This window comes from Megascapheus bottae, chromosome 10, assembly GCF_031878675.1.
Source record: "Megascapheus bottae isolate mThoBot1 chromosome 10, mThoBot2.hap1, whole genome shotgun sequence".
Taxonomy (NCBI): Eukaryota; Metazoa; Chordata; class Mammalia; order Rodentia; family Geomyidae; genus Megascapheus; species Megascapheus bottae.
The window spans coordinates 53,502,023-53,514,256 of record NC_143518.1 but is presented as its reverse complement, the minus strand read 5'-3'; the positions used below and the strand labels follow the sequence as shown (position 1 = coordinate 53,514,256).

The following is a 12,234-nucleotide window of genomic DNA, read 5'->3' as shown; positions in this document are numbered from 1 at the left end:
ATCAGTGTCTCTTTCCCACTGAGCTGGGAGGGAACACACTGTGTGTGGGAGGTTGGGGGGGAGTCAGATACAGAATGTGGGATAAGGACAGGGCTCCAATAGACTATGGAGGAATCCTTCTGTTCTGGACTTTTCTGGACTATGAGACACCAAGGCATCAGGCTGCCAACACATATACACTTCGAACCTACCTCACACAATGACAAACAGGCAGTGTTTGTTCTGGCAGTTTAGAGTGCAAGGAAATTGTCAGACAGGTCATGTTATGCCCATTGGATTCTCATCTATGGATTCTTTCCATACTCTCTCTGGGTCTTAGTATGCCCAGGTCTCATGGACATAGATGACAAAAGTAGTTTTTATTTTTTAAATGCATCAGTGATGCTCGGAGTGCAGCCTCCACATTTCTCAGGTTCTCCATGGATGCATGGATGCTAGTTCCTCATGGTGACTAGAGAGTCAAGGGTGGGAGTCCTTATTTATTTATTTATTTATTTATTTATTTTTGCCAGTCCTGGGGCTTGAACTCAGGGCCTGGGCACTGTCCTTAGGCTTTCTCAAGGCTAGCACTCTACCCCTTGAGCCACAGCATCACTTCTGGCTTTTTCTGTGTATGTGGTACCGAGGAATTGAATCTGGAGTTCTGTGTATGCTAGGTAAGCACTCTACCACCAGGCCATGCTCCTAGCCCCAGGGAGTCCTTTTTAATTTACCTTTAAAAGTCACAATCTATCAGACATTAATTGACAAGGGGTCTATATTTCTAAAAGTGGCTGGTATAGTGTTTGGGCCCAGGAGGTAAAATGGAGGTGGCAGGCCAGGCCTCTGAACAAACATACAAAGGAACATGTATACACATGTCTCAGACATACGGTTCTTGGTTGGCCTTCAGTGCATCTCACCCATAGAACTCGCAGGTCTGGTTGCCCAGATAGACAGCCACACTGCTCCCAGCGCCGAGGTGATGGCCTGTGATGGTAACCATGGTGCCTCCTGACTCTGGTCCTCGGATGGGGTTGAGTGACAGCACGGAAGGGTTCTTTGGAAAGGAACAGAGGAATGGTCACAGATGTAGGCCCAAGGCTAGACCCAATGACTACCCTCTGGTTGGAGTGGAGGTACTTTTCCTGCTCTTTGTAGTTGCAACTGCTCACTCTACTCTTTCTGAGGCTATGTCCAGGGAAGGAGAGGATGGTGTTTTGGAATGAATTAACTCCCTGGAGAGTCTTGTGCTCATAACACTGAAAGGAAAGCAGAAGTGACACTGACTAATCTATCAATTAGTTTACAAATTGAGAATCATTTGAAAATGCTTCTCTATCTAGAACCTGTCCTGATTATTTTGGCACAAAATCGATAAGGCTGAACAAAGCACCCCGTCTAAGTTGGGCTTCTGAGATGTGATAGCCCCAGAATGGCCCATACACAGCTACCTCCCTTTGTCCTTCCCTAAGTATATGAGGGTTTCTGGTGCAGTTGGTAAACGTTAGATGTGGGTTTTCCAACTCTCACCAAGTGGGTGATGTGTTACTGGCTGGGAGTTTCTAGTAAATTCACAAAATTATCACTCAGAGCCCAAAGCTCAAAAGAAATGTCAAGTCTAAGATGTACCAAAACAACTGGCCTGGATCAGAAAGGAATCTTGCTTACAGGGCAAGGGCCTGCAAAGTGCATTTAACTGAGCAATGACACAGGTATGAATTCTAATTTGCATTAGCCACTCACTAGCTGTGTGGGCACCAAAGCAAGGTTTAGGATCATCCTGGACATCTGCTTGTTTCCTTTTCAAGGGTGGACTGAGTTACTCTTAGAGCCCCTCCGATCTCTGTTGTCTACAGCTCCCTCTCTAGCTTATCGTTCTATCATTGCCTCTCATCTCCCCTGGGTGGGGGAGGCAGAGCATTTGGCAGTAGACAGGCTGTGGTTCTAGAAAAGCACGAGTAAAAGGTAGAGATGCCAAGATGAGGAGCCAGTCTGGAAGTTCTAAAAATAAGCAGTTAAAATGCTTTAGAGAGAAGAGAATTTTGTGGCCTAATGATTTTTCAGAAATCTTAGCAAGGCTGGTTTAACCCCATCTGCTTGTGTTAAAGCTTTTTAATGAAGTACTTGATGTGGCGAGGGTGGTAAGTGCTAGAAAAGGGACTCGTGGGTCCCAGAAGCAAGTTATCGATTCTGTATGAATTTAGCCCAGGCAGACACCAGGACCTCAACAGCAAATATTGATTCGGTGAGAATCCAGTGCCAGCCTTGTTGAAAGCCTATATAAGGCTTTGTTGTCTAAGCATGCAGACATGCCTTCAGGTTTGAGGGGGTGCATAACACACTGCTGCACACAGTGACCATCTCTGATGTCCCCTTGCCTGGTCCAGTATGTAGACCTGCCTCAGATTTCAGTGACTCTCCTAAACTCCCATTCAAATAGCCTTGGCAGGAGGCAAAGCAGGTAAATAAATATAGTCCTGTTTAATGAGACCCTCTCATGGGCTCATACTGATTGGGCTGGACCTTACCAAGGTATCACACTGGAGGACAAAGGGCTGGAACCCATACCCTTGTTTGCTTTCTAAGTAAGGGTGCATTTGGCCCTGTTTGGACTCTGACCTGTGGGCTTCTGGGACTTGGGTCTCTACAGCTTAGTTAATCACAAGTCCATTATTCTCCAGAATGGTAGGATAGAAAGCAGTGAGGGCAGAAATCCTTTTTCCTGGCCTTTAGTCTGAGAGGTCTGGGACTGCCCAGCCTGGAAGGGCATGTGGGTATCTCTGGGAGAGCAGACCCGTGCCTTTGTTTCTCTCTGTAACCCAGTCCCAGTCTTGATACTTACCACAAAGGTGTACTGCTGGTGGGACTTGGTCATGAACTCTGGCTTGCACTCTCCTATGCACAGACGCACAGGCCCAGAGGTGGTTCCTATGAGGGCGTGGCCCATCTCGCAGACAATCCTGAGGGGACAACACACGTTCCCGTGAGAGACTGGGCAAGGCTTCCATCCCCGCCCCTCAGTCTCTCCCATCCCCTGTCTCTCATCCATCCAGTTATAGTAAATGGTTCATCACAACTGTGCAAAAGTGCTGGACCAAGAGTCAGCTTGGGCCAGCCATCTAGCTGTGCTCCCTGGGATTCTGGCTTGCCCTCTCCTAGCATTAGTCTGCCTATACAGTAGGCATCTCGAAAGTCCTGTGGGTGATACTGCCCAATTCTCTGATCACCCCAGTGGCACATGTGTGTGTGTGTGTGTGTGTGTGTGTGTGTGTGTGTGTGTGTGTAAAATAAAGTGAATGTCCAGCAGAGAAATGCAGGGGTTAACCTTTTAGTATACTCTTTTCTAGAAAAGCCAACATTACATTACTCCCTAAAAGATTGGGTAAGGGCTTGTTTGGCACACTGTTTCAACTGTGATCTTGTTTGTCTGCAGTGAGTTTTTATAAGTGGACAGATAAGCTGGTGAGCTAGTGAGAGCTCAGAGCAGTAGTTCCCGGCAAAATGGGAGGTGTGCAGCCTGGGGATGAGCAAACGGGAGGAAGGTGCAGAATTGGTTCATTAGGCCGAGTGTTGAGCTGGCTTCCCACTTAATCAAGGGCTGAGCACATAAGCTGGTAGGCAGGTAGGTGACTGGGCCGGGGTAGGAAGTCACGCCTCGTGCTAGCAGGAGTGCAGGAGGGAGGAGGTGAGCTGAGTTCTCTCCAGCCATCCCGATCAATACCCCTACTGGTGACTTCCTTGGCACCTGACATAAGTCATCCTGTCCATTTAGACACTGTAGCCTCATCACAGTAGCCTTTTAGAAAGCGCAGGCAGTGGAGGGCAGGGAAGGGACTTAAGAAATCAATCCCTTGGGGGTCCTTTCCTGGAACTGCAAGGCCTAAGGCAGGTGAGAAAGGGTTCTTCCCAGCTCTGAAAAAAAGGAAAGGATGCTGGGAATGGTGCCCAAGGAGAGAAGGGTTCCTCTTGCCTTCCCACACCGTTGCAAAGTTAAAGCAGTGTGGTGTCCCTGGTATGTTTGCTTAGTGGGGAGCCTGGAAAGCAGACCCCCCCTTCCACTAATCCTTAGCATTATCCTGGCTCGGTGGGGAAGATCGGTGTTGAACCGACTGATGCTTATCTGAACAGCTTCTGTAGGAAGGAAGGTAACTAAACAGAGATTTCATTCCGATGTAATAAAACTTGCATTAAACAAACACGCCGCATGTTCACGCGCCCGGCATGTTGCTCGTCTCCATCCCCTTCATAACAGTTAATCCTGAATAAGTACTTTCACTCCGAGCGGATATTTACTTAACATCCCATAACTGTCTTATTACGTTTAGCATATTAGATGCCACAAGAAAGAACTGAACGTGCATAGAAGAATATTCTCCCTTCCCTTTCTCTATGAATAAAATAAATTTATTATGAACCCACGTCAGCATGATAGTAATGATCAATTAGTATTTGTCACGTAACCGGCTCCTTAAACCTCATTAGTGGAGCATTTGAGAAGCTTAATTTAAGGTTCTTGTGTGTGGTTAATTTCAGGCGCCTACCTGCTTGGAGTTACAATTCTCCCATCCTGTTTCTTGGGTGTTGGCCCTGTTCCTGTTTGGAGTGTCTGCTATTATTCTACAACCTACTCCCCACACCCTCGGGAGCTCCTGAAGAGAGGCAGCTATGTATTGTGGGTAGTGGGGGCGGGGCAGAGGAAGTAGATAAGCCCTTCATTCTCTTCTAATCAGGGTTCCCCTTGTTCCTCTCTCATCGCCTGTGGACTCTCTGCAGGACTAGTCTGCCAGAAGAAAAGCAGGAAGAAATCATCACAGGCTTATGGTAAAAGGAAATTGGAGGAGGATGCGAAGGTCATGAGCAAGAGCCATTCCTGGGAAAGAAGAAGGTCCCTAGAGGGGGCTGGCAGCTCATGGGGGCTCATGGCACACCCTCTTTCCTAGGATATGTTCTTGTTCAGGGTTCACGTTTTAAAAGATGATCTTTATGCATCATGCATCCAGGAGGAAGATGGATGGATGTGGAGCTGGAGTGTCTAAGCTGAGCATGTGCAGTTGGCTCCGAAAGCCCCTGTCCTGAGCAGCAGCCTGAGCCAGAGAGTGGCCAGTGCGTCCTTAGTGCTTAAGTTGAACTCTACCACCTGGAGAATGAGTGGGGCAAGGGCTTCGGTCAGCAGGGGCAGCAGAGGAGTCTGGGAGGGTAGGTCTCAGGAAATGAAGCAGCATGGAGGTGAAATCTAGCCCCTCTGACTCTCTTCTTCCTTCCAGGGCCCCAGGCCTACAGGGAAGGGGCAGGTGCCCTGAGTGCTTCTTATAGTGCTTGGGGCAGGGGAGGGACAGGGACGAGCTCAGGGAAAGGCAAGGGTGCTGCAGGGTTTGGGAAGGGGTGTGATAGATGTCATACCACTCACTGCAAGTTCTGTTCTATACCTTAGTCAAGACAATGGCTGTGAAGGGCTCATGGTGGATGTACCCCACAAGCCAGCGTTCCATGATGGGGAGGCTCTTATCACCTCCTGTTTGCACAAAATGAAACGAAGTGTCATAGGGAACATTGAAATGCAGGTTAACCTGACTCCAAATCTCATATCCTTGACTATTCTGCTCATATTGGAATTTTCTTCTCTCATCCCCTTCCTTCCCTCCCTCTTTCTCTTTGTTCTTTCCTTGGGATCTTATTATGTTGTCCAGTCTGCTTTCAAACTTGTGAGCTCAAGTAATCTTTCCATCTGAACCGCTCAAGTAGCTGGGACTATCGGCATGAACCACTGTACCTGGCTCTGACATTAGTTTAATGGAAAGCTCTGGATGTTTTTCAGGGAGGAGAAACAATAGAGGTGAGGGTTTTGGCAGAGGTCTTGGGGATGACTAGATTCTGTCCTAATACTCTATTCTCGTCTCCCCTTCATTGTAGATCAGCAGTGTACAGGCTACCTTCTCTTCTAGGCCTTACAAGTTGGGTCCTATGAACTTTGGCGGCTCTTCCACCTTCTCTGTCTCCTCCCTGTGATCCTAGTTGACTCTAGGGGTTACTATATAGGCAATGGCTGAGTGCTGGTGACTTATACCTGTAATTCTAGTTACCCAGCAGGCTGAGATATGAAGAACATGGTTCACAGCCAGCCTAGGCAGGGAAGTATAGCTGCTGCTTAAGGGGCTGAGTACTAGCCTGGAGCAAAAAAAGCATTCAGGCACTGAGTTCAAGCCCTAGGATGAGTGCATGCGTGTGTGTGCGTACACACACACACACACACACACACACACACACACACACACACAGAGCAATAGATAGAGGCACCTAAATTTTCTCCTTATAAAGAAAGAGTTGATCCAAATAATATTCTAGCTTTGATACTTAAATTCTTGACAGTGGCTGTTGATTGACAGAGCACATCTGGAGACACGTTAGTGCCAGCAGTAGTGGTGGGAGTGGAGGCTCCCTGGTGCACGCTGCTGTGACCCAGAAAGATCACTGAAAGGATTATAGGAATGGCTTCCTACAGCCTCACTTTCTAGACAGACAGGACAGAAAGGATTAAGGAACAAAGTGGCTGGCCCAGAGTCACCTAGCTCATTAACGGTCAAGCTATGCCTTGGCCTTCAATCTCCCTGCACCTTTCCCCCATAGAACGCCAGCTGCTGTACCCATGGTGCTTTGCTCCAAGGATGGGACATACACCTATGAAGCTCATGGGAGTTGAGGATCAGAGCTGAGTTGGCTTCATGCAGGGCCCTGGAGAGGCTGAGCTGCAGCCTCAACCTGCATCCTGTTACCCAGAAACTGTCCTGTGATGGAATCATCTGGCCCTCTGCAGACCTGTGGGGTGCTGATTGCAGGACTAAGCGGGGCCCTTTAACCAACATTAACCTAATTGCTGAGTGATAGATGGCAAGGCACAAGCATATGGTGAATCATTACCATGCCTGCTAATCTTGCTCGAGCCCGGGACTCTGTACAGAGCCCGTTTAGCCAAATTCATCTCTTGCAGACATCTGTAATCACGGTGCCTGCTGCTCACTGCCCGGGATGGAGGGTTTAACGATGTTAACAAACTCTGAAGCCTCGAGAGTGGTAATGAGCCGGGCACTGCTGGAAATCAGGGCCGTATCGATGAGGCACAGGGTGTGCTCGCTGCCTCCTGCCTGCCCCAGGCCTGAGAAGAAGACAGTGGCAATTTTCTAGGGTCACCATTAGCCTCAGTGGGATCCTGTGATGACCATTCGATCTCCCTAGGCTTCCTATCACATCCTGTTTCCAGTTTTCTCTTGGCATTTCTTGCTCCAGAGTCCTGGGGGGGGGGGGGGGGCGGGAAAGAAGTGCCAGATATTTCATAAACAAAACTAAAATTCCTTCCAGTTAGACTGATGAAAGTTAGAGAGATTGAACAGCTTGCTAAGGTCTCAGGCTGGTCAGCAGAGGAGCCAGGGTTAAACCACAGTGTAATACCAAATCTCATGAGATGCTGAGGTTTAGCTGCCCAGAAATTTGCTCGTCAGCTGAAAGTCTAACCCCTTCCATTCCCCCAACAAGCTGGAGACTGGTGTGTGTCCAGAAGCCCAAGACAGGTCTTTGAGGACAGGATGGATTTGGGGGTAAGCCTGGTTGGGGTGTTGGGCTGGTGTGGACCGTCTGGTTGTGAGGGCTTCTGCAGGCTGCACTAGGCTCTGGTTCTGGCAGCATTCACCCCTTCTTCTGGCTCTGAAGCATTACTTACATAATTTATTTCCCTTCCCCCTGCCTCACTGCTTTCCTGTAGACCTGGCCAGCGTTCCCTCCAAAGCTCATTCCTTATAGGGATAAGGTTAACAGTAAAGGAGTAGACCAGAAGAATGGGAGGCATCAGGTCAGCTCTGTCCTGTCCCTGTCTGTGGCCAGTGGGTTGCCACAGAGCCCTCAGAATCTAGGAATTCACCCCTGTGCCTGTGACCCTTTCTTTGGGCCTTGCTGGAATTATGACCTCTTGAGCCTTGAAGCCACATGCAGCTAAGTCACAGAATATTCAAGTCACTTCTTTGCAGCGTTTTGCCTCATGGCTGTTGCAGATGGAAAACAGCCTTGGATGAGATGTTAGGAGACTCAAGTTCTTATTCTGCCTTGGCCTCTCATGTACCAAGTGAACTAGGGAAATTCATTTGACTTCTGCCAGGCTTTTTGCTCTTTCCTCCTTTGCAAAATGGTGATCAGAGGTAATAATTTACTTGGGATAGCCCTGACCAGTTAAAAACGAAAGAGTGGGTGAGAGAAAGTGTTTTGTGAACAGAAGTGAATGAAGGTTAAGGGGCAGGCATTGTTCATGGTTGCTATTGAGGCTGGCTCTCAGGAGGTGGTGGGGTGGTAGGGTGGGGTAGGGAGGGGTAGGGTGGGGCTGGTAGGAGGAGAACCTGAGGCTTCCCAGGGGCAGCATGAATGGAGGGATTCCCCTGCTCTAAAGTCAGCCTCTAGCCCAGGCCTGTCTCACCACCCACAGAATTGCGTGCTCAATGGAATCAGAAGGTTTGACCCAACTTCACACGACAAAGCACGTGGAATGATCTGGCAGCTCCCCTCCCTCTCTTCTTGGAGGAGTAACATCTTTTCTTCCACCCCCAGCTTCATATCCACCCCCTGCCCACCAACTCACAGTGGCTGCCACTGCCAAATGAACACCCCAAATTGGAACATATGTCACTCCCAGAGCCCCGTTCGCCTGTCCGCCACTACATGCCTATTTTCTAATTTCCAGCTGACATTTCCCTTAGTGAAATAAATGAATTTGCTCCGGCAGAGGCCCTGCTTGGATTAAGCTGCTGTCAGAGCCCCATGCACCAAACAAATTGTTGCCCGCAGCCCACCGTGCAGGATGCATTCCAATGGGGGCTGGCAGGAGGGGCTGTGGGAGCCCTAGGAAGAACCCAAACGTGGCAGGAAACTGGCTTAGTCATGCCGGCAGCCAAGGAAGAGACTGAATGAGAGCCAGCAGGGGCAGCAGAAGCTCTGATGCCAGGCCAGTGAAGCAGTCAAATGGAGCAAGACCCTCTGAGGCTGAAGGCCAGGTGGGAGGCTCCTAAGAAGGTTTTGTTTTTGGGGGGGTGTGGTCAGGGTCCATAGTGGGGGGGGGAGGCAAAGGGAGACATTTCCTGGAAAAGTCCCAGACACCGAAGCTCCCCCCAGGGAAAGAGGGTTTTCCAGGGCACACACTCACTGCTCAGCGATGATGTATTCCCCGGGGAGCGGTGTGCAGGGTACCCCAGCCACTTGCACGTGATGAGCAATCTCAGAGAAGTCCAAGCCCAGGTTTACACCATGGATGGTCACTCGAGTTCCTCCCTCAGGGGGCCCAGACATGGTCAAAATCTGCAAGAGGGAAAGGGGATTAGTCACGCTAGAGGAATACAGAAATAGCCATCTCTTTTTACTATCCCTTGAGGGAAGGGTGTGCAAGGACTTCAATAAGCACCCAGAATCTGGGTAACCATGTGTGATCTGATATAATCTGCTTTATATTACTTCCTTGGTTATGTCATCCATCCATCCTATCCCATCCATCCATCCACCCATCCATCCATCTCTTTGTTCATTTGTTTAGAAAAATTATCAGGAGGGATTCTGGATTCTAGGCAGAAAAATCATTGTTGGGTATGTGTCTCTAATTCACTTGTTGCCTGACTATGATCAAGACACAAGAGTTCTCTGAAATTCAAGTCTTAGTTGAAGGGACAGAATGGCCATACCAACCAAATTCACAGGAAACCTGCAAACACTCACCACCACCCCCTCTCAACAAAGGGAGAATGTGCTTGGCACATTCTGTAAACCTGAAGGGCTTTGTAATGGTGACAGTGTTATCCTTGCCCTGTCTATGTGTGCTAGATCCTGAGGGATGCTAAATATGCCAGCAAATTTGTCCTCAAGGAGCTTATGGTTAGAGGATGTGATAACAAAGACTCAAAAAACCACCGATTCAGATTCAGGATCTATGGTGGTAAGGACAGATGCAGTGGTAAAGCCGTGGGAGCTCAGAGCAGTAGGAAATGAGGTATGGCTACAGCGGGAGGCTCTGAGACCCTGAATACCTTTGTCACTATTCTGGGGGAAAAAAGAATCTATGACACCAGCAATAACTTTAGGATTTTTCCCAATTTTTTCTGGTTTTCTGTTAGTAAAAATTATTATTTACTTATTCATTCCTTAACTCAGTCATAAAGTATGACTCTCTTCTTTTCTTTTACCAAACAGGAGAAAGAATAGCGGAATTAGCTTCTCCCGAGGTGTAAACCTCTATCTGGGAACAGATTAGGCTGTTGGAAAAAATAATAAGTGAATAATAAGTTCATGCTGTGTGGTCTTTAGTCATCTGATGTAGAGGAAAATCAAAAGCAAGCTCAAACTTAAGACAGCAGCACAAAGTAGAGTTTCAGAACTGGCTGCAATCAGTCGCAGGGTATCTGATTCCAAGATGACAAATTTAGAATCTAGCGAAGTACAGGATAAAAAAATCCGTGGTCTCAAGAAATGTACACACGTTGTCGTCAAAAATCCCCAATTCTTTATTACTGCTTCACAAGAGAGGCAAGTCTTGATCAGGACCAACAGTCCTATACCATCCCCCAGTGGTGCTTTGGGCCTGAGCCTCAGGAAACTGGGGACATGGTGGTCCACCTTCATCCTGTGTGCACGGTGGAGTGTTTGGTGGGGCATGAGAAGCAGTGGGCCCTGGGCTAAGATGAGAAGTATGAGTGACTGGCCTACAGTGGGTCTCTCCTCCCTTCTTGTGCTGTTGACAGCACAGGCAGGCATGCCACCACCTCATCCCCAGGTGATAGCCAGCAGAGGTGAGATGATGGTAGGGATTAGAATAGTTCTCCTCTCTTGCTGCTGGGCTGGCATGCTGTTCAGATTCTAGCTCTCATCATGTTGGCTACAGAGCCAGGACTTGAACTCATGCTCCCTGCTGCAAATGGTTTCTCCCTCCACCCCCTCCCACCCCCTGCTTGCCAGCAGAGTAGGCCTTGAACATGTTCATGTGCAGGCTCATTTCATTCAGGTCTCCTTGTCTGTGATTCTGATTCGCTTTTTCTAGGGAAAAATAAAATCCCATTTTATGAATAAAACTAGGCAGAACCCATGAAGCAAATTAAGGGAGATAGAGTCGAAGGGATTTAGAAGCATCTCTGTGTGCTGAGACTGAAGGTGGGAGAAAGAAGGACAACTTAAGGAAGAAAGTGCTGGCATGAGGAAGCAGAGCTCCTGTAGCTCTTTTTGTCCCTGGGAATTCTAAAAATATCCAACAATAATACACCCTGGCTATTCTGTGCGCTCTTGGCAGTTTCCTCAGGACCCAGGCCCTGGCTGATGGATACTTGCCAATGAGAAACATGGGAGGGGCTGCTTCTGTTCAGCAGAGGACTGGTTGAGAATTCATGTTTAGCTCCCAGTTTCCTTCAATTTCATTGGGCTGAACTTTATCTCCCCCCCCCACCTGGATGTTACAAGCCCACCTATCCAAAGGAATCCATGCAACTGTGGTGACTGTTCCTCTCTCTCCCCCCCCAACATTTTATTTTTAAAAATATATTCTTTTTGCTCACTGCAGTTAATTACAACCTTTCAGAAGAACTGTGAAATGAAATCTTTCTGGAAAGCCTAAAAATATTTCTGTCTTGCAGGTAGCACGCGGGGGGCTGCACTGTGGATACTCAACATTGCTGGCAGGTTGCACTGGCTGGCTTCCTTCTGCTGCTGAAATCATCGGAGATATTTCCTTCCAGCATTTGGGAGCCAGGGTTCTATAGGGTTATTTTGGCAAAGAGTTGCTCAGAAGTATAACTTAGCTAATATTGCTGAATGAAGGAACTCTCTGTCTCTTTCTGTCTCTGTCTCTCTCTCTCACTTTCTCACTTATAAATTATTAACAAGGGTTATAATCTTGCTGTCATGATGGGTGATGGCTCCTGCAATCCAAACTAAAAAAACCCACGATCACACGATAAGTTGTACAGGTCTGTAGGCATGCTCACAGAGACAAAGGAGGATATTCTTAGGAGAGGATCTTACAGGTTCAATAGCTACATCTGATCATACAAAATAGTATTTGTGGAAATTAACTCTAGGAAATGGAATCAAGAAGTATTTTTTTCTTTGTTGTTGTTTCTGTTTTCTTTTCCTTCTGTTTGTTTGCTCATCTGTCTTTGGGAGGGTACGTGGAGCCCAGAGATGGAAGGACAAGGGATGAACAAATGCAGTAGTGGTACTCACTGGATATGATGTTGGAAGTCA

The 12,234-nt window shown here is 47.9% G+C and overlaps 1 protein-coding gene across 2 annotated transcripts in view; it reads right to left on the bottom strand.

The window, feature by feature from the left end:
- Plxna2 (plexin A2) overlaps positions 1-12,234 on the bottom strand; it is a 215,905-nt gene that overhangs the window by 31,189 nt on the left and 172,482 nt on the right. For both annotated transcript variants that reach the window (XM_090341281.1, XM_090341280.1), the window contains exons 13-15: positions 9,161-9,312; positions 2,825-2,942; positions 903-1,039 (exon numbers count right to left, since the gene is read on the bottom strand). In XM_090341281.1, coding sequence (XP_090197407.1) covers positions 903-1,039; positions 2,825-2,942; positions 9,161-9,312 — 407 coding nt within the window. The remainder of the gene's footprint in view (positions 1-902; positions 1,040-2,824; positions 2,943-9,160; positions 9,313-12,234) is intronic.